General features: G+C 67.5%; 1 protein-coding gene across 8 annotated transcripts in view; it reads right to left on the minus strand.

Moving 5' to 3' along the window:
• The window catches only part of TNS3 (tensin 3), a 107,835-nt gene that overhangs the window by 35,256 nt on the left and 51,783 nt on the right, over positions 1-20,796 (minus strand). For 5 of the 8 annotated variants that reach the window (XM_079786487.1, XM_079786482.1, XM_079786481.1 and 2 more), the window contains 11 exons: positions 20,062-20,242; positions 17,647-17,697; positions 17,044-17,166; positions 15,663-15,727; positions 12,903-12,986; positions 11,644-11,756; positions 11,053-11,113; positions 9,849-9,924; positions 5,792-5,921; positions 5,432-5,497; positions 4,444-4,548 (listed from right to left, as the gene is read on the minus strand). In XM_079786487.1, coding sequence (XP_079642613.1) covers positions 4,444-4,548; positions 5,432-5,497; positions 5,792-5,921; positions 9,849-9,924; positions 11,053-11,113; positions 11,644-11,756; positions 12,903-12,986; positions 15,663-15,727; positions 17,044-17,166; positions 17,647-17,697; positions 20,062-20,211 — 1,024 coding nt within the window. In that variant the 5' untranslated portion in view covers positions 20,212-20,242. The remainder of the gene's footprint in view (positions 1-4,443; positions 4,549-5,431; positions 5,498-5,791; positions 5,922-9,848; positions 9,925-11,052; positions 11,114-11,643; positions 11,757-12,902; positions 12,987-15,662; positions 15,728-17,043; positions 17,167-17,646; positions 17,698-20,061; positions 20,243-20,796) is intronic. The other 3 variants (XM_079786483.1, XM_079786485.1, XM_079786484.1) reach the window with 1 other exon arrangement.

Genomic DNA, 20,796 nt, shown 5'->3' on the forward strand with positions numbered 1-20,796 from the left:
TCAGAAAGGAATTTGCCTGAATGTTTTCTCTGCTGTTCCACACACACACACACACACACACACACACACACACACGCCATTCCACACGCACACACGCCATTCCTTAGCAACGACTCAAGCACCCTGTCTCCATTCTGCCCCCCCCCCCCCCCGCCCCGGTCCGGGCTTGGCAGCTGCTGGGTGGACGTGCACTTTTGCCCCGGCCGGTCCCCATGGCTGCTCAGCTCGCCCCCCAGGCACAGCCCAGGAAGGACGGCCCCACCCGCCCGCCTGAGCCACTGCGGGATGGGCCTCCTCTGGACACGGCCCCCGCAGCCCCGCGGGCGCTCTCCAGCGGCCTTCCAGGCGACTCGCTCCCCTGGCCACCAGCCACACCATCCAGCACGTCCAGACGTCCCCACCGTGGAGGCGCTGGTGGAACCGTCTCCACAGCTCCCTGCGGCCACGGAGGGCGCCACGGCCTTGGCCCCCAGGAGGAGTGTCCACAGGAGAGACAGCTCCACCGTCTGCCTCTGCGCCCAACGCTCTGCACGAACACAGCTCCACAGGCTCTGCCCTGCCCGGCACGGGGCGGGCGGGGGGGGGGGGCGAGGGGGGAGGCAGGAACCTGCAGGGAATGACGTGAGGAGGAAGGGTGGGTTCAGGACAGGCCAAACTCCTATGACTGTGCACTAAACAGAGTGAACTTCGCATGCAAATCACACCTTAACGTAAAAACGATCGTGAGCCTGGCCGGCGTGGCTCGGTGGTTGAGCGTCAACCTATGAACCAGGAGGTCAGGGTTTGATTCCTGGTCAGGACATGTGCCTGGGTTGTGGGCTCGATCCCCAGTAGGGGGCGTGCAGGAGGCAGCCAATCAATGATTCTCCCTCATCATTGATGTTTCTCTCCCTCTCCCTTCCTCTCTGAGATCAATAAAAAAGTCTTTCAAAAAATAAAATAAAAATGTTCATGAAATCAAGACCGCACTGAGGCGCCCGGCAGAATGAGCCCACCTGCCGGGGCTCCCTCCTCCTTGCTCTTGCCTCCCCGCTCCCCGCTCCCCCTCCAGGACCTCCCGGACCCCCGGCAGCGACACGGCTCCTCCCTGGGAGGCGGCCTGGCCCTGGCCTCCCCGCGCATCAGCTGCGGCCTTCTCCGTCGTGGCGCAGCTGCCTGTCTTCCTCCCCTTCCGGACTTTCTGGCGTCGTCCATCTGGGCTGGCACCCGGGCCGGCCCCAGCCGTGTGGCCTCGGGTGAGTTACTGGGCCTCTCGGTGCCTCGCTGGGCATCACGGGGCGCAGAGGCCGGGGGACGGGAGCGTCCCCTCGTGTCTGACCAATGGGCGTGCATGACCCAGCTCCACGGACCTTATGCTCAGAGAGCTACGCTGGAGAACAAATTTAAAAACTTATCCAGCTCCCGTAAGTCACTGCCATGACTTGGCCCAGGCCCAGGCCACGTGCAGTCTGTCCGTCCGTCCTGGGACGCTGCAGCCGCGCTCTAACTGCTGCCAGATCTGCTTTCACCTCCCCGCAACAGAGCCCGCCTCCCGCTAGGTACCCACACACCTGCCTTTGGATGACACCGCTTCCCGCCGAGGAGAGAACCAGGGCCCAGAGCCGCCCGCCGTGGGCTTCTGAGAACATCCCTTCAGCCGGCAGACCCCGGGCGGCTGACGGTCAGCTGCATCGCGCCCTTTGCCTCTTTTTATAAAAATAGGAACAGCCACGGATGGTGACAGACCACTAAGTCCCCAGGGCGTGACGTGCGGCCTGCCCCTCGACAGATAAACGCCACTGCTCCCCCAGGCGGGTTTCCAGAAGTGCCCCCCACAGCACCTCGCTTCTCTTCCTGAGGATGCCCGCCTGGCGAGCCCAAACTCAGAGCCGAGCCCCCAAACTCAGAGCCAAGACCCCAAACACAGAGCTGGACCCCCAAATTCAGAGCTGAGCCCCAAATTCAGAGCTGAGCCCCAAACTCAGAGCTGAGCCCCAAACTCAGAGCCGAACCCCCAAATTCAGAGCAAGCCCCCAAATTCAGAACCGAGCCCCAAACTCAGAGCCGAGCCCCAAACTCAGAGCCAAGACCCCAAACACAGAGCTGGACCCCCAAATTCAGAGCCGAGCCCCAAACTCAGAGCCGAACCCCAAACTCAGTGCCGAACCCCAAACTCAGAGCTGATCTGCAAACTCAGAGCTGAGCCCCAAATTCAGAGTTGAGCCCCGAACTGACAGCTGAGCCCCAAACTCAGAACCAGAACCCAAACTCACAGCCGAGCCCCAAACTCAGAGCTGAGCCCCAAACTCAGAGCGGCCTGAGCTGCCAGGCGGGAGGCTCTGGGCAGTGCCCCCGGCCACCATGCCTGCCAGGGGCTGTGCCAGTGTCTTCGGAAGCGAGCAGCCTTAACCCCCTGGAGAAACAGATCGGAGAGAAGAGCAGGCGGAGGAGGGAGGCGTTCCAGCAGAAGCAGACGCCTCCCGGGAAGGGGCGTGCCCTGTGGGACCCAACCCCGGGGAGGCTCCGGCTCCTGGTGACCCGGGCGCGGCTCCGGAATGCAGCCCCTACAGCGCGATGCAGCGGTGGGGACACGGAGCGGCTGTGGCTGACGTCCTGGACGTGGCGACTGGACGAGGCGACTGCAGGGGCAGCACGGCCCCTCTCCCGTGCCCCAACCCGCTGGCAGGCCCGGGGCACCGGACTGGCAGCCTCTGCAGCGCAGCCGGCCTTTCAGACTCGCCCGCCTCAACCCTTCCATCCCGAGGGGCAGCGGTAACACCGCTGACCGAGAACCAAGTCTCCCTCCCCGAGGCGGGCCTGTCGCTCACTCCCAGCCTCCTCTGCGCCCCCAGCAGCACCATCTCCCGCCTCGGACGCGCTGTCTGCTGCGCAGCCCCAGGCAGAACGGCTGTCCCGGTGCTGGTGGCTTTGCAGAAGCCACCCACCCACCCCACACACATACATGCATGCACACAGCCACGCACACATGCATACACGGGCACATGCCTGCCTACCTTCCACACCGCCCAGCAGGCCCTCAGTCTATGTGGGACCCGCTTTTCCTTTTCCGGGAAGAAAGCTCCAGCCCAGAGGAACAGCATCCCGGGGGGCGTGCCTCCCGAGGGCCGGCCTCCCGCCCCCCACCCCGCGGCCTCCCGCCCGCCCCCGTGAGCATGAGCACAGAAGGTGGAGGAGCCTGTTGGCTGAGCAGGGGACTTTGACTCCCCAAAAGGCGGGCAATGTAAACACGAGGTGGGGCTTAGTGCAATCAGGTTTGGTGAAATTTGAACCCTGGAGGCCCAGGAGGCGGAGAAAAGCTTCTCAAGGCAGGGCCGGGCTCCAGGCCTCCCCTCACCCTGCCAGCCAGCTCCAAGTTCACTGCCTCCTCCGAACCCAGCCAGGCGCCTCCGCCTCCGCCTCCGCCTCCCTCCCTGGGCCCTGCGAGGTCACAGTTCCCTCCCCCCTCTCCCCACAACGCGGCCGCGTTCCCTCCCCAGGGCCCTGGTCTGCTCGCTCTGCACACCTTCCGAGGAAGGCCCAGACCTCTGCTGAGACCACGGCAGGGGGAGGGGCTGCGTGGGGGCACACAGCACTGCACCCCGGCCCTTCTCTCGCTGCTCCTGGTTCCATGATCACGTATTTAAAGGCAGCGGTTTTTCCTGCCAGGATGTCTGAGCCCGACAAGGAGGAAGTGCACCTGCAGAGAGAGGCCTGGGCCCGCCCTCAGGAGGAAGTGCACCTGCAGAGAGAGGCCTGGGCCCGCCCTCAGGAGGAAGTGCACCTGCGGGGAGAGGTCTGGGCCCGCCCTCAGGAGGAAGTGCACCTGCAGAGAGCGGCCTGGGCCCCGCCCTCAGGAGGAAGTGCACCTGCGGGGAGGGGCCTGGGCCCGCCCTCCGGAGGAAGTGCACCTGCGGGGAGCGGCCTGGGCCTGCCCGTCACCAGGGTCTGGTTCTCAGTCTCTGGTTGAAAGAGATGAACCACTGAGTTCTCAGGAGCCTAGGAGACACCTGTGCCCACTGACATCCATCACCTCCTGTGGCCTCTCCCGTAAACCCGCACGCACAGCCCTTCCCTGCTTCACGGCGGCCCCAACCAGAGGGCACAGTCCGAGGTGAACGGAGAGCAGGTGTGGGGAAGGGGCGACACAGAAACAAACCGCCGCCCGACCTGACCCTGACGCCTCGTGTGCAACGGGAAGGCGGGGAGGGGAGCCGGTCCCTGGCGACAGGCTGTACACCGTCCGGCAGGGAAGCTCCTAGCTGGTCGTCTTACTGACCGGCCACCGCCCATCGCAGCCCCACCTAGAGCCTGACCCAAGTCACCAAGCCTGATCTCGCGAGCACCCCGAACCCCCAAGGGCGTGGGTGCTGCCCTCCACATAGAGGGTGGGGTTCCCAGCCTCCCGGTTCCTCGGGGACCGTTCTGACCCACCGTGTGATGACGATGCCAGACCCCCAGACGCACCTTCGCCATCAGCTCCCAGGTTCTCGTAGGAGTCCCAGCGGATCAGGGGGTCGGCCGTGTTGAAGTCTACGCTCACGCCATGGTCGCTGCGGAAATGCTCACAGCCTGCGGGGGGCGGGGACGGGGACCAGTCAGCCGAGCCGGCGGCTCAAGCTCGTGCTGACGATGGGGCTGCGCTCCTGGTCAGCCCTGCCCTCCAGGCCTGGCATCACCATGCGAGCACCCACCGTCCCGGATTGCAACGGCTCTGCAGGAAGGAAAGGCGGCGCTGGCCCTCAGTCCACGGCGTGCGGCCGGGCTCATAAGCTCCCGCCTGTCGGGGGCCGAGCCAGGAGGGCGACCATCACACACACGTGAACGCAGGTTGAACGGCTCACACGCTGGGATCTCAGGAGGAAAGGAACCTAAGCTGAGGGTGAAGGGCTGGGGCTCTCCCAGTGCGTTTTCAGGAGAATCGCCTTTAAACACCAACGTGTGCCGACACCAGAGCGTGGATCTTCTTCAGAAACATCGGTTGTTCGTTAAGGAGGAGAGTAAACATCTGGTGTAACCGCCCCGGGAGGAGGGACAGAGCTTAGGGGACAGACGTGGCCCGTCCTCGCCACCGTCTAATAGCCTACGGTTAAGACCTGTATCAGGAGCCTGGACAGTGTGGCTCAGTGGGTACAGCGCCAGCCGGGGACTGAAGGGTCACAGGTTCGATTCCGATCAAGGGCACGTACCTGGGTTGCAGGCTGGTTCCCGGGCTGATCGGAGGCAACCGTTCGATGTGTGTCTCTCACATCGATGTCTCTCTCTCTCTGTCTCCCCTCCCTTCACTCTCTCTAAAAATCAATGGAAAAAATATCCTCGGGTCAGGATAAAAAAAAAAAACACAAAACAAATAAAAAAACCTGTATCATGAAAATTTCCAAACACGGGCAAAGGTGGGAGACAGTCCTGAGACCCCACGCCAGCCCCCACAGGCCAGGCCCCGCCCAGCACCCACCTTGAATCCTCTCGGGGGAGGCCGAGAACACAAGCTCGATCTTCCCGCTGGCAGGAAAGCGGTCATCTGCAACAGAGAGCGACTTCAGCATGCACACGGGGGGTGAGGGACAGGGGCACGGAGGCCGGCGTCCCCACCGCCGACCAGGACACGCGGCCCGAGAGCCGCCCCAGCGCCCGGCACGGGCACGTCGGGGCTCGGTTTCTCTCGAACGCCGTCTGTGCTGGGCAGCTGTCCGCCTTTCCTGGCAGTGGTCACAGTTTGGCCCATTGGGTCGTTAGGCGGAGGGGCAGGGAGGAGAGAGAATCCCACAGGCACCCGGGGCGGGAGCCCCCACGCTGTCTGTCCGCGGGGCCTCACCTTGGCAGGCGCTGTCCAGGTCCTGCTTCCCGAACACCAGGCCGCAGCCCTGCACGGCGCCCGTGTGGAACTGCAGGCGGAAGATGACGTCACGGGTGGCCGAGCGGTACTTCTTGTGGTAGCACTTCACCTGGGGAGAGAGCGGAGCTGCAGCCACAGCACGGCGCGCACGGTGGCCGAGGAGGGCTGGGCTGGGAGCAGAGCCAGGTGGGCTGGGGCACAGGTTATGCGGGCCGGCCCAGGGAACCCCAGTGCACAATGCCCATCCTCAGCCCTCAGAGGGCCACCCGGCCATGCAGACGCCCCGGAGGGTAGGCTCCGGGGAGACAGGTGCCGTGTGGAATCCATGGCCTTTCTCAACATCAACAAACGCTGGCGAGGAGGCTTTTCTGTTGTTGGACCGCTCCGTGTTCCCACAAAAGAAGCAGGTGGTCATTAGCGCATGTAATGTGTAGCATGTGTGTGCATGGGCTGCGGTTAGAGAGAGACGGGGGGGGGCACAGGGAGAGAGAGAGGAAGGCAGGAGATGGGGGGGAGACACAGAGAGAGAGGAAGGCAGAGACGGTCTGTGAGGTTCGCGTGTGTCTGAGGGCGATGAACTGCTAGAACGCGGCGGCTGTGGGGGCGGCACACACACCCTCCAGCCTGGCTCGCTAACAGCCACATCCGACCTGCCTGTGCCCGGGGTGAACTCTGAGCAGTGATGGCACGCATGGGGGCGGGTCCCTACGTGAGGGTTCTGACCCTCCGGACCCTGAGCTGCTGTTTGCAGATGCTGGTATCTCACAGCCCCGCCTAACCCCTGGGCCTAACCCCGGGCCTAACCCCTGGGCCGCATCGGGCCAGCTCCACTTCTCATCTCCACCCCAGCAGCCAAGCACCGGGGCCCAGGGGGCGAGGCTTGAGGGCCGCCTGGAGCACCCGCCCGGTCAGGGTCAGCCAGTCCTGCTCCCCACGCCCTAGGCCAGCCTCCCCAGATGCACTGCCGCCCCCCTCCACGAATCATCTTTTGCGGTCTGTGTTCCGCTGGCAACACAGACCGCAAAAACTGGGGGCCCCCAGTGCACCCTGCCTGGGAGAGTCAGCGTTCCACCGTCGTGCGGGTGGCTGTCTAGACCGGCCTCAGGAATGTCTCCCGAGCAAGTGCCCACCGCCCCTCAGCACGCGCCCCGGTTCCTCCGAGCCGATGACTCAGGCTCCGCTCGCCCTTCGTTCCCGCAGGAGAGTCAGCAGGTGCTGCTGCCCCTGGAACACACCTGAGGCCCCGCGCGGAGACCACGGGCGGACGAGACCCAGCGCAGCAGGCCCAGGGGACTCAGGGAGAAGGACGCACAGGCAGGAAGCGGGGAGGTGGGGGGACAGGGAGGCCCCCTGACAGCCGCGTGGAGCCAAGTGCAGGGAGAGGGAAGCCCTCCCTTCCCGGCGCTCGCAGGAAGCAGCGCACACGGTCTCTGCTCCGGGAGGCCCTGGAGCGTCCCGTCACGGAGCCTGCAGCCTGCAGCCGGGCCCGAGCCGCAGCGGCCACAGGCTCGCACAACACAGGACGAGACACGCAGGACGGGACGTGTTTACCGGCGAGCGGGCTCTGGAGCTGGCCAGGCTCCCACGGGCCTGCCCCATGCATTCCTCACCAGGTTACATAACGCCCGGCGTGTTTACAGCACCCGAGCCCGGCCCCTCCCGCGGGGAGCGAGGCTGACCTTCAGCGCCAGGTGTGCGGGCGCGGCGGGCGGCGGCACCTACGTTGGCCCAGGGGTGGGAGGAGTGACAGGCACAGCGCCACTCGCCCTGTCACTTTCCCACCTTCCAGGCCGAGCCTGCCGCTCGCGGGTGGGGCGGGCAGCCTGCCCGCGGCTCAGGGCCTCTCCCAGGGCCTCGGCGGCCGCACTCTGAATGGAAAACCAAAGGCGGCCGGCACACCTGAGCCGTCCCCAGAACGGCCGAGCGCATCCCACTCGGCCACTTCCGCCACCTGCAGAGCTGCGGCCCGGCCAAACATGGGCCAGGCAGGCGCACGGAGCGCACGTGTGGCCGCGGGTCACAGGGACCCAGGGAGGTGACCGGAGGGGCACCGGTACCCGTCTTGCCTCTCAGAGACTCAGCGACCAAAGGGCCTGCGGCTCCCGGGACACGCCCACCCCGCGCCCGGGACACGCCCACCCCGCTCCCACCCCGCTCCCGGGTCACGCCCCCCCCGCCCCCCCCCCCCCTGGGACTGTCGCAGCCTTTTTTCTTCCTGTGCCGATTGCTCAGGTCATTTTCGGGAGGGACCAGCCCTGGGATTTGCACAGCAGCACAGGCTGGACCTCAGGGGCCGCTGGTCCTTGGCTGTGCCCGGGAGCCCCGCCCCCACCGAGGAACCTGCAGCTCGACCCTCCGCCTGGGCCACCACCAGGCCCCCGGGCCCGCAGACCCTGCACCTCTGCAGCCCCTGGAATCTGAGCTCGGGGAGTGGGTCTGCTGGGGTCCAGCTGGGGGTGAGCGCGTGCCCCGCGAGCCTGGTGGCCATTCCCGGGCGCTGCCGGGTAATCCAGGGAACCTGGCCTCGCCAGAACCTTCCAGGCGAGCTTATTGGGTGAACACAGGGAATCTAGGGGAACTGCGCCCCTAGATTCGGGCGTCCGAGGCTGTGTTTAGGGTTGTGTCTCCAGGAGGTGGTGGTGGGAGGTCACCAGGGGCCTGACCAGTGTGATGGGCCCCTCACAGGGGAGGCGAGGAGGGCACAGTGGGGGCGCAGGAGGCAGCCCGCCCACGATTCCCTCATCATTGATGTTTCCCTCTCTGAAATCAATAAAAATATATTTAAAAAACAAAAAGCCCAGCCACGAGAAACTGTCCTCACGGCTTCTCATCCCTTCAGCACCCTGGGACCTGAGGGCCCTTTCCCGCCGGCCCCTCCCTCCCGTGTGCCCCTCCCTCCCCCCCACAGGCCCCTCCCTCCCACAGGCCCTCCCTCCCACAGCCCCTCCCTCCAGTGCACCCCTCCCTCCCACAGGCCCTCCCTCCCACAGCCCCTCCCTCCAGTGCACCCCTCCCTCCCACAGGCCCTCCCTCCCACAGGCCCCTTCCTCCCGTGCGCCCCTCCCTTTCAGTGGCTGGGGAGGCTGCTCCCCTGGTAAGTGTGCCCAGGGTGTGGGTGCCCAGGGTGTGGGGGTGCCCAGGGTGTGGGTGCCCAGGGTGTGGGGGTGCCCAGGGTGTGGGGGTGCCCAGGGTGTGGGTGCCCAGGGGTCTGTGTCCTCCTGACCCCACTGACTTGATACTGTGAGAATTCAGGTGGGACAAGATGGGAGTTCCCGACCACTAAGAAACGGTCTTAAACCCCGGGTTTTAGAGGAAATTCATGAGAATCCTCATACGATGAATGAGTCGTTTGTAATAAAACAAAAAGCTATCCCTGGGCCCCACAGGCCCCACAAAAGCTACTCTATGCACACGTCTCCCAGAATTCCTTCACACGCATGACGTTTTCTATTCACACGCATGACGTTTTCCATAGTCAAGATGCATGAAAGGCAACGATGGGACAGCTGGTCTCCCCTGAGAACCAGCCCCGGGAATCAGAACTGGCTCGAGAATCCACATGTGAGCATTAGCCGCCCTGTGATGACCCCGCTGTCTCTCACACGGCTGCTAATGGCAGATCCATGGTTTATATCCTTCCGGAAAGGACTCTGATCAACAAAGGCTGCACCTCATGGTCGGGAATGTGGCCGTGGGGAGGGCAGTGGCTGACACGCATCGAGTGGCTGTGAATGTGGCCGTGGGGAGGGCAGTGGCTGACACGTGTCGAGTGGCTGTGAACGTGGCCGTGGGGGGCAGTGGCTGATACACATTGAGTGGCTGTGAACGTGGCCGTGGGGGGCAGTGGCTGACACACTGAGCGGCTGGGATGTGCTCTGTCCCTTTGGTACAGTGGCTCCCCTCAGACTAATCAGCTGCCTTGAGGTAATGGGCACTCCTCCCCTTCGCACAGGTTTCTGGGCCAAAGTTCACTGTCACTGTCTCAGGGTGACTCTCCCCCAGCGGTGGCCAGGGCGCAGGGCGGGCCCGCACTCACCATGACGTCCCCTTTCAGGAGCTGGGCCGGCTCGATGGCGATGTAGATGCGACTCGGGTTTTCGGGGCCCACGTTGCTTTGGAAAAACAAGGAGGTGGTGGTCACGTCATCGCAGGGCTTCAGGGAGGAAGGTTTCGAGAAAAGCACCCGAACATCCCGAGGCCGACCAGCTCCTGGGAGCCGCCGGGGACATGGCTCAGGAGCGGAAGCTGCCGGCGGGCAGGTGCTGAGGCCTCGGCAGGGACCGCAGGCCACCCGGAGTACAGGGGCACGCGGCAGGACACGGTGCCCACGCCTTGGCCTCTGGAATTAGCGGAGGGGGCGCGGTCCCCGGCCTGGGTCCAGGGAGTCAGAAACAAGAGCAGCTGGTTTTCAGGGCGACATGGGGCGAGGACACTTTCTGCTTCACTCATTTCCATGAATGTTCACAAGACACTAGGCCAGTGGTCGGCAAACTGCGGCTCGCGAGCCACATGCGGCTCGTGAGCTGCGGTTTGCCGCTCTGTTGACTAATGAGTTTGCCGACCACTGCCTTAGGGAAAAACGCTTAAGAAATATTTTAATAATGTACTAATGTCTTTAACCTGAAGTTGAAACTCCTGGGTAAAGGTAAAGCCTTACGCAGTGGTCGGCAAACTCATGAGTCAACAGAGCCGCAGTTTGCCGACCACTGCGCTAGGCCAACACCAAACAGCCCAGAATGGGCACAGATTCTGAGCATGGTCCGGCCGGCGTGGCTCAGCGGTTAAGCATCAACCTACAAACCAGGAGGTCACAGTTCAATTCCCAGTCAGGGCACAGGCCCGGGTTGCAGGCTCGATCCCCAGTGGGGGCGTGCAGGAGGCAGCGGATCCATGACTCTCATCGTGGATGTTTCTCTCTCTCCCCCTTCCTCTCTGAAGTCAGTGAGAACATACTGGAAAGAGGAGGAAGTTCTGAGCGTGTGCGTCGATCCTCTCTAAACGCCAAGGGCAGGGAAAGGCTGCCCGTAAAGGCGCCACAGGCGGCCGAGCTTCCTTCCCCACAGCAGCGGGCCCGCCCCGTCCACGCCCCGCGGTGAGCCTGACAGCCAGGCGGTGAGGCGGCAGTGAAGCCGGCGGGGACGCAGACTGACCACGGCATCCTCTGCCCACGCCCGCCTGCTGCGGAGCTGGCCCGGCCGCGCGATGCCCTCCCGACAAGCCCCCGAGGCCGGCGCACTCACTAGACCCCCGAGGTGTAGACGGGCTGCATGGCCTGGTACAGCTTCAGGAAGGGCCGGCAGGCTGCGGGGAGGGGAGGGAGAGAGAGAGGGTGTGAATCTCCCGCGAGTGCGAGGAGCCACGCAGGACTGCGGAGGGGGACCGAGAGAAAGGTGCACGAGACCGCGCCCACTAGCTGCCTCCGGGTTGGACTCAGCGCCGCAGTCGGACGGCAGCGTGAGGGGCCCGGGGTCTTCTGGGCTGTTTGTCCGTCCTGAGAAGCGAGTGACCCACCACACACAGGCCTGTCCAGTCCTGGCCGGGACCTGGGCCTCAGGATGGAGGGTGCCCGCCCAGTGGGGACAGGGGATCCCGACGCCCGCCCAGTGGGGACAGGGGATCCCGACGCCCGCCCAGTGCAGGGACAGGGGATCCCGACGCCCGCCCAGTGGGGACAGGGGATCCTGACGCCTGCCCAGTGGAGACAGGGGATCCCGACGCCCGCCCAGTGGGGACAGGGGATCCCGACGCCCGCCCAGTGGGGACAGGGGATCCTGACGCCCGCCCAGTGGGGACAGGGGATCCTGACGCCCGCCCAGTGCAGGGACACTCACTCCCGCCCGTGTCGAAGTTGGGGGTGCCGTGCAGGATGACGAAATGCAGGAACAGGGGTGAGGCGTTCATCTTCACCGTCCCCGACAGCAGCCCGCTGAGAAACTGGACATACCTGCAAGGCACAGGCAGTGAGCGCTCAGGTGGCACCTCACGGCCCAGCCCGTGGGGACCAGAGGGAGGGGCCTGGGCCCTGCAGCCGTGCGTCTCCGGTGGTGCCTGCACGTCCCGCATGTGCACGTGACCGTCAGGGGGACGGCTCTACATGGACGTTTCTGCCCGGCCGGCGTGGCTCAGTGGCTGAGCGTCGACCTGTGAACCAGGAGGCCACGGTTCCATTCCTGGTCAGGGCACACGCCCGGGTTTTGGGCTCGATCCCCAGTGTGGGGTGTGCAGGAGGCAGCCGATCCAGGATTCGCTCTCATCATTGATGTTCCTATCTCTTTCCCTCTCCCTTCCTCTCTCTCTAAAGTCAATAAAAATATATTTAAAATAAAATAAAATAAAAGCAATTAATGGGATGTTCCCTCGCTGGGCCCTGGGGCTCGGGGTGTGGCAGGGACCAAGCCGCCATGCCTGATGCTGCCCGACCACGCCCTCCCTCCTCCCGGGGGCCTGGCTCCAAGCACAAGGAAACCCCCAATATCCGACCATGGTGTGGGTGTCCCCCCGCCCAGGACGGCCGCCCTCCGACCGAACCACCAGCAGGCTCAGCCTCACTTATATTTTTAAAAAAATCTCTAAGTTACGCCTGCAATGCACGCACTGTGCTCCATTAGTTCAAAATAAGCGGCTGGATCTGTGCGTGAAGCGCCCAGCAGGGCATTTCTGTGAACGTTAAAAGCCAAGTTCGGCCACCCGGCTGCCAGCGCTCCTCTGAGGAAGGTGTGAGACCTCGGGCTCCGCTGAGTCCCTTTCCTGGTGCTCCCGCCCTCCCGGTGGCAAGCAGCTCCTCTGTCGTCCCAGAACAAACAGGAGTGTCCGAGGTCATGGGGTAGGGGGTGCAGGACGGGGGGGGGGGGGGGGGGAACCCAGGACCAGAGGGCTGGCTGCCGCCAGGGCCTGGCCACCAGGGGCTCCACACGCCTCCCCTTTCATCCAGGGCTCCCGTCAGAGCCGCCAGGACAGCAGGAGGGCGGCCCTGCCTCCCGCACCAGCGAGCCCGCCCTCCTGCTCTTGGCCGCTCGCTCAGGGGCCGTCTGCCTGCGCGTTGCCACCTGTCAGCCTCGCTGGCCGTCCACGTTGGCCAGGACACACATACCGCTTCTGGGAGGGCTGCATCAGGGCCGAGACCTTGTCGTCGTAATACTTCTTCATGGCAAACCTGTCGAGGGCCTGGTCGGCGCTGGGGAGGAGACAGCGTGTCACACCGCGCACGGACGCCGCGGACGCGACAGAGGCTGATGACAGACACGTCCTGGGCTGCGCTGGGCCGGCGCCCACAAGGTCCCCGCATTTTGCGGCACCACGTGATCCACCTTAGCTCTCTTCCCGGACCCGTCCCCACAGACACGCCGGGGCCACAGCGGGCCCAGCTGCAGGCCCAAACCCCGTAGGAGACAGCAGCCCCGCCCAGGGCCCCCGCTGACCACCACACGGCCCCAGGGGCGCGGCCTGGCCCCTGCACGCCTGGGCTTCAGAGGCTCTGGGCCAGACTGGCGGGCGGACCACGTCAGCTTCACAGGGGCGGACGCGCCCGAGGCCACCATCCGTGGGCACCCACCATGCCCCAAAGGCATGTTTGGGACCCACAGGAATGGCTAAGTGCCCACGGGGAGTCACAGCCTGACACGCTCAGAGGTCAGAGCACGCGCCGCCGGGAGGAGCTGCCGAGGCCCTCGGGCGGCACGGCGGTTTGTGACGTGACTCATTTCGCGCTGGCTCCTCCGGGAACCCCTCTCGGGCACAGCCCCTCCCCCACTTCAGCACAGCCCGTGGAATGTGAGGGTCAGACGGCGTCACGAGGCTCACGGCAGCCCAGAGCTTCCTGGAAAATCGGGTCCACGTGTGGCCTCTGCTTAGAGAAGCGTGCTCGCGGCTCCAGAAACATGTCAGAAATGGGGTCCAGGGCGGGGTCCAGGCTGGAGGTACCGAGCAGACGGGAGGATGGCGGCCACCCCATTGGGCCCACACGGGCCGCAGCTGAGCATCCAGCTGGGCTGGGTCCCGGCGGCGTGGTGCCCGGGGCACCGGCTTTCACGTGCTGAGAACACGGTTTCGTAGAAAAGCCACCGCGCCCCTCGTCTGGAAGCCCCTTGTTTTGGTGACCGCTGCTGGTGCGCGTGCTCGGCCGGCGGGTTATCCGTGTTGTGCTGTGAGCAGGGCCTGCCTCCCACGCGTGTCTCCAGGAGCTGGTGCCGGATGCTCTTCCCGCTCCGCGCCCGGACTTTCTGTTTGGATCTCGGGGCGGAGTCTGTGGCCCGAGGCGCACCGCTCCCTGGACGGCTTCCGGAGTGACACGGCACGGTCGTGACAGGCCCAGCTGTGGCTCTGCTGCCCCGGGCGCTTCGCTTCGGCACGGAGGGGCTGGGGCAGGGGTGGGCGGGTGGGGAGCCACCTTCTGCTGAGGACCCTGTGGGTGCGTCTAACATCACCCGGGCCACACACTCACCGCTTACGTCAGCGGCTGCGCTTGGTCAGCGTGCCATCGACCCCATGTCCTGGCGGGGCCAGACCAGATGCCCCGAGGGCCTGATCCAGCCGCAGCTGGACGTCACCCCCCGCCCCTCCCCACTGTCCTGAGAGAAGCTGGGGCCCGAGGACAGGCAGCCCCCGCAAAGGCTGAAATGGTGACCTTCTCCTCGTGGGACGGAGAGACCTGCACAGCCTCCCCCCCTCCGCCCCCCACGGGCGTCGGGAGACGAGAGAGCGAGCCGGTCGCCAAAGCTCTGAGCTGTCCCTGGGCGCCCTGACGGGTACCCAGCCCTGTCGCTCTGGCTGCCCCCCCATTGCCGCACTAGGTGCCCCCCGAGCAACAGCACAAGGAACCGCCACCAACCCGTCACGGGGCAGGCGTGCCCACCGCGGGGCCGTGCAGCTCAACCGTGTGCGCGACGGCCCGGAAAGGCGGCTCTCAGCCCGCATGTGGGTGCCGAGCGAGGAAGCTCTCGGTCTCCTCATTTCCAACCCCACCAGGCCCTCCCCCCCCCCCCCGCACCCCACCCCGGGCGGTCGGGGTCCAGACAGAGCCGTGTTGTTGGGGCAGGAACACGGGGGCTCTGTGCAGGGGCCGCGGGAGGGAGCCTGGTCCCCGTCCAAGTGCCTCTGGCCTGGCCGAGGGCTGGGGAGCGGGAGCCGGCACACAGGGCTCATTATCCAGGGCCTCCCCGGGCGGGCGGGCTTTCCCCCGTTTCCAGGGAGAACAGTGGGAGCAGGTCCGCCTCTGCTGGGGAGGAGGGGCTGGCGGCTCCCGAACCGGCTTGTTTCCTCGGACGGACGGACGCAGCGGCAGAGTGGCCATTGAGACGCCAGGACCGTGCAGGGGGCCGTGGGGACAAGCTTCTCACCGGGACTTGGGGCGCCCTGCGCGTTGGCTCAGCGGGAGGCTGACCCGGGGCCCCCTCTCTCGCTGTGCTCCCAGTGGGGGTGGCGGGGGGGAGGGCTGGAAGGGCGGCTCGTCCCCGGACGGCTCTTCCAGCCCCGAGAGCCGCCGCACAGGCTCCTGAGCCGGCGCCTGACTCCGCCAGCCGTGTCCTCCTCTGTCGGTGGGAGCCCTGACCTCGCCTCCTGGGGACTCGAGGGACAGGATGCAACTGCCCCGGGCCGGCGAGCACACCCAGTGCGCGGCCACCTCTCTGCGGCCGTTTCCAGGGAGCCGGCTCCCTCCTGCTTTGAACACGGCGCTGCCCCCTGCAGCCTGGGGGTGGCAGTGCGCTCACAGTGTCTCCCAGGCTCCAGGCGGTGTCAGCGTGTCCCACGCGTGCACACGTCTGTGCCTCCGCCCGAGCTGGGTTTCTCGCGGGGACGCAGAGGGACAGGCCCGCCCGCCCGCCCGCCCGCCCCGGCCGCGCAGGCCTCCTACCTGGCGGAGACGTTGGTGAAGTGCATGTAGCAGGCGATCACCACGCCGATGCGCCCCTTCCCGCCCTGAGGAGACAGGAGCCAGTGTTCCCGCGCCCTCGCCCCACGGCTGGGCAGGGCGATGACGGGGGCCACCAGGCCCGGGCAGCAGGGGCACGCACACTGGGGGCCCAGGGCAGAGGCGGGTGCTGCCGGGCATCTGGGGACGGGGTGCCGCCCTCCCACAGCCGCCTCGGCCACCCCGCGAGGACGCGGACGTCAGGTCCCATCGGGCGGGCGTCCTGCCCACAAGGTCCAGTCAATGACCAGAACTCGGGGGGGGGGGGGGGAGTCCGAGCAGCGTACTCGGGAGCGCCCTTCTCCTCTTTAAAAGGGGCGCCCCCTGGAGAACGGACGCCTGCTCACCGTGCTCACCGTGCCGTTAGTCTCTGAGGCCACTGCCCTCAGGGACTGGTCCACAGGCCTGCCGCCCGCCCGCCCGGGGCCGGGAGGGATTCTGGGAGCGGATGGCGCCCCCACCCCCGGGCCGGGAGGGATTCTGGGAGCGGAGGGCGCCCCCACCCCCGGGCCGGGAGGGATTCTGGGAGCGGAGGGCGCCCCCACCCCGGGGCCGGGAGGGATTCTGGGAGCGGAGGGCGCCCCCACCCCGGGGCCGGGAGGGATTCTGGGAGCGGAGGGCGCCCTCACCCCGCGGCCGGGAGGGATTCTGGGAGCGGAGGGAGCTCCCACCCCGGGGCCGGGAGGGATTCTGGGAGCGGAGGGAGCCTCCACCTCGGGGCCGGGAGGGATTCTGGGAGCGGATGGCGCCCCCACCCCCGGGCCGGGAGGGATTCTGGGAGCGGAGGGCGCCCCCACCCCCGGGCCGGGAGGGATTCTGGGAGCGGAGGGAGCCTCCACCTCGGGGCCGGGAGGGATTCTGGGAGGGGAGGGTTCCCCCACCCCGGGGCCGGGAGGGATTCTGGGAGCGGAGGGAGCCCCCACCCCGGGGCCGGGAGGGATTCTGGGAGCGGAGGGCGCCCCCACCCCGGGGCCGGGAGGGATTCTGGGAGGGGAGGGTTCCCCCACCCCGGGGCCGGGAGGGATTCTGGGAGGGGAGGGCGCCCCCACCCCGGGGCCCAGGAGGGATTCTGGGAGCGGAGGGCGCCCCCACCCCGGGGCACAGGAGGGATTCTGGGAGCGGAGGGCGCCCCCACCCCAGGGCCGGGAGGGATTCTGGGAGGGGAGGGCGCCCCCACCCCGGGGCCCAGGAGGGATTCTGGGAGGGGAGGGCGCCCCCACCCCGGGGCCGGGAGGGGAGGGCGCCCCCACCCCGGGGCACAGGAGGGATTCTGGGAGGGGAGGGCGCCCCACCCGCCGCCCCGCCCCGCCCCGCCCGGGCTCACCCTGCAGTGGATGACGACCACGTGCTGCGGGTGGCTGTGCAGCCAGGACTCCTGCGCCTTGCAGATGGCGCACACCTTGTCCAGGGGCGGCGCGTGCAGCTCGGGCCAGCCCACGTCCAGCACCTGCAAGGACGGCTCCTCAGAGGCGGGCCCCAGCGGTGGAGACGCGGCCGGTGGGGAGAAGAAGCCACGGCCTCGCCGGCCGGCCTGGCTCAGAGGCCGAGCGCCGAGCTATGAACCAGGAGGTCGGGGCACAGCCGGGGTGGAGACTCAATCCCCGGTGGGGGGCGTGCAGGAGGCGGCCAGTCAACGGCTCTGTCATCACGGGTGCCTCTCTCCCGCTCCCTTCCTCTCGGAAATAAATTAAAATAAAGTAAAGCACAGCCACGCCTGGTGGGACGGGCCGCAGGGGGTCGTCCTGCGTCGCGTTGGAACTCCTGCATCGGCCATCGTGTCCCGCAGAAACATTTAACTGGACGAGGCCGCCAGGGCCACGCCTCCGGACCTCGCCATCGAGTCAGGTCGGGAGTGAGCGGACGGGCGCCCGCGGGACGCGCATCCCTGAGACACGTCACCGACACGGAGGGCGGGGGCGGGGCGCACCTTCCGGTTGAGCCTGGCGAGGTCGTATCTCCTCTCGGAGAGGTTCAGCACCTGCGGGGGGAGACGGGGCGTCGCGCTGAGCTGGGCTGACACCACGGCCCTCACGCAGTGTGCGGGGTCGGGCGGGTCACCGAGGAGGAAGTGTACAGGCGTGTCGTCGTCACAAAATAAAGCGAACATACAAGGCTGGGCCCGCGACCCAGGGCGCCCTCGGGAGGGGCCCCGCGGAGGGCTGTGCTGCCCGGCCCTCCCCTCCCCCCTCAGGAGGACAGCGCAGCGGCAGGGGCCGAGCGCGGCCTTGGGGGTGCCTGTACTGCACCGGGCTGCCCTCAGGCCCTGGGCGTCACTCCCCCCCCCCCCCCCGGCCGGCCGAGGCGTGGTCTGCGGGTCCTGAGGCTGTCTGTCCCGTCCAGCCAGAGGACAGCACCCAGGTGTCCCCGGAGAGCGAGGGCACGGGTGTCACTCCGGCTGTACGTGACGCCCTCGTGTCTCCTCGGAGTCAGAAAGGCCCCGTCCCAGAGGCAGGCCCCGCCCAGCCACTCTGCGGGAGGGTGCCTGGACCCTGCAAGGCCCTCCCAGCGGGAAGGTGACCCCTCCAGACCCCAGACCTCCCGTGCGGAGGGGACTCGGAGCCTGGTGCTGGGAGAGGAGGGAGCGAGGCCCTGAGGGCGGGCGCCATCCCGGGCACAGCTCTCCCTGCGGTGGCCGGGAACAGCAGCGGGTCGGGCTGGGGCAGGGCCTCCCCCTGCAGCACTAACTGCTGAGTGGGGCCTCCCCCGCTGGGCTCAGCCCTCTCGGAGGCTGATAAGGACCACGAGACAGTAACGCTCCGTGTCATCAGGCGGAGATGGCGGCTGCGATAAGGGAGCCTGGGGGCAAGGAGGGGACTTCACTCAGCAGAGACCACATGGGACGGGAGCAGCAGGCCACACCGCCCGGGGCGTGTGGGACACGGAGGGCAGGCCACCCAGGGTGCGGGACACGGAAGGCAGGCCACACGGGGCGTGTGAACATGGAGGGCAGGCCGCCCGGGGCGTGTGAACATGGAGGTCAGGCCGCACGGGGCGTGTGAACATGGAGGGCAGGCCGCCCGGGGCGTGTGAACATGGAGGTCAGGCCGCACGGGGCGTGTGAACATGGAGGGCAGGCCGCACGGGGCGTGTGAACATGGAGGTCAGGCCGCACGGGGCGTGTGAACATGGAGGTCAGGCCGCACGGGGCGTGTGAACATGGAGGTCAGGCCGCACGGGGCGTGGGAACATGGAGGGCAGGCCGCACGGGGCGTGTGAACATGGAGGGCAGGCCGCACGGGGCGTGTGAACATGGAGGGCAGGCCGCCCGGGGCGTGGGAACATGGAGGGCAGGCCGCACGGGGCGTGTGAACATGGAGGGCAGGCCGCACGGGGCGTGTGAACATGGAGGGCAGGCCGCATGGGGCGTGGGAACATGGAGGGCAGGCCGCCCGGGGCATGTGAACATGGAGGGCAGGCCGCCCAGGGCATGGGACACGGAGGGCAGGCCGCATGGGGCGTGGGACACGGAGGGAGCCTCCACCGCCCCAGCCCTGCCCTGCCGCCCTCCTCACCCTCACGGTGCGTTTCAGGGGGACGGAACCTCTCCCCACAGGCAGGCCCCCATTCCGGTGTCCACCCTCCGAGGGGGCAGCAGGACAGACGTCGCTGCCCACACGCCCGGCGCCTCCTGTAACCCGCTCTGGTCCCATGACCTGCGGCCTCCTGCCCCTCATCACGGCGCTCGGTCCCCACGTCTCAGCCAGCGCAGTGCCTTCTGGCCACGCCCTTATGCAGCGTCCCGTCCCCCGCTCAGCGTCCCCCGTCCCCACGCTCAGCGTCCCCCGTCCCCACGCTCAGCGTCCCCCGTCCCCACGCTCAGCGTCCCCCGACCCCACGCTCAGCGTCCCCCGTCCCCACGCTCAGCGTCCCCCGTCCCCACGCTCAGCGTCCCCCGTCCCCACGCTCAGCGTCCCCCGTCCCCCAGCTCAGCGTCCCCCGTCCCCCAGCTCAGCGTCCCCCGTCCCCACGCTCAGCGTCCCCCGTCCCCCAGCTCAGCGTCCCCCGTCCCCACACTCAGCGTCCCCCGTCCCCCGCTCAGCGTCCCCCGTCCCCACGCTCAGCGTCCCCCGTCCCCCCGCTCAGCGTCCCCCGTCCCCCGCTCAGTGTCCCCCGTCCCCCCCGCTCAGCGTCCCCCGTCCCCCAGCTCAGCGTCCCCCGTCCCCACACTCAGCGTCCCCCGTCCCCACGCTCAGCGTCCCCCGACCCCACGCTCAGCGTCCCCCGTCCCCACGCTCAGCGTCCCCCGACCCCGGCTCAGCGTCCCCCGTCCCCCGCTCAGTGTCCCCCGTCCCCCCCGCTCAGCATCCCCGTCCCCCGCTCAGCGTCCCCCGTCCCCGCTCACCAGGTAGTTGTCTCCGTGCTTGGACCTCAGCATGCGCGTCACCTCCTGCAGGCTGTGCAGGTAGGACTCCTCGGAGCAGCCGGCGGGGAAGGACACCGCGATGATGCGCTCGGTGACGTAGGTGAGGTCCAGCTCGCGCCCGTCCTCCATGGCGGGGCTCAGCGCTGGCCTAGGGGAGAGGCTGGTGGGCGCCGGCCCCGCAGCGGGAGGGACGGTGTGAGGGACGCGGCCGCGGGCTCAGCGGACTGACGACAGGGACTCGGGGACCTGCTGAGTCTGCTTCCTGGGTGTGGGCTCGTCACAGACATGTGGACGGTATCGGGATCCTATCGTGCTCAGGGCCTGGGGACCCTGCAGGGGCCTCGCAGGAGGCGGGTCGGAGAGAGCCTGGCCTGCGGGACCCACCCGTCCCCATCCCGTCCCGTCCCGTCCCGTCCCATGCCCCGCTGGCAGCTCAGCACTTGGCAGCTGAGCAGTGAATGGCAGGTGTGGGTGCAGAGGCCCGACTGGGAGCCTGCAGCCTGGTCCGCAGGTGGCACCCTGGGGCGGGGGGAGGGGGGCAGGCCAGGGAGGGGAAGGGAGCTCAGCGCAGTCGGGGGCTGGAAGGGCTCTGGTCCTGGGGGGAGGGCGGCTGGAGCTGCCACCTGAGATGAGGACCCAGGTGTGAGGAGGGCGTGGGGGAGGGAGCCGGGAGGAGCCAGCAGAGGGGGCGCTGCTAGGGCGAGGGCTGAGCAA

Source organism: Cnephaeus nilssonii, assembly GCF_951640355.1.
Source record: "Cnephaeus nilssonii genome assembly, chromosome: 12".
Taxonomy (NCBI): domain Eukaryota; kingdom Metazoa; phylum Chordata; class Mammalia; order Chiroptera; family Vespertilionidae; genus Cnephaeus; species Cnephaeus nilssonii.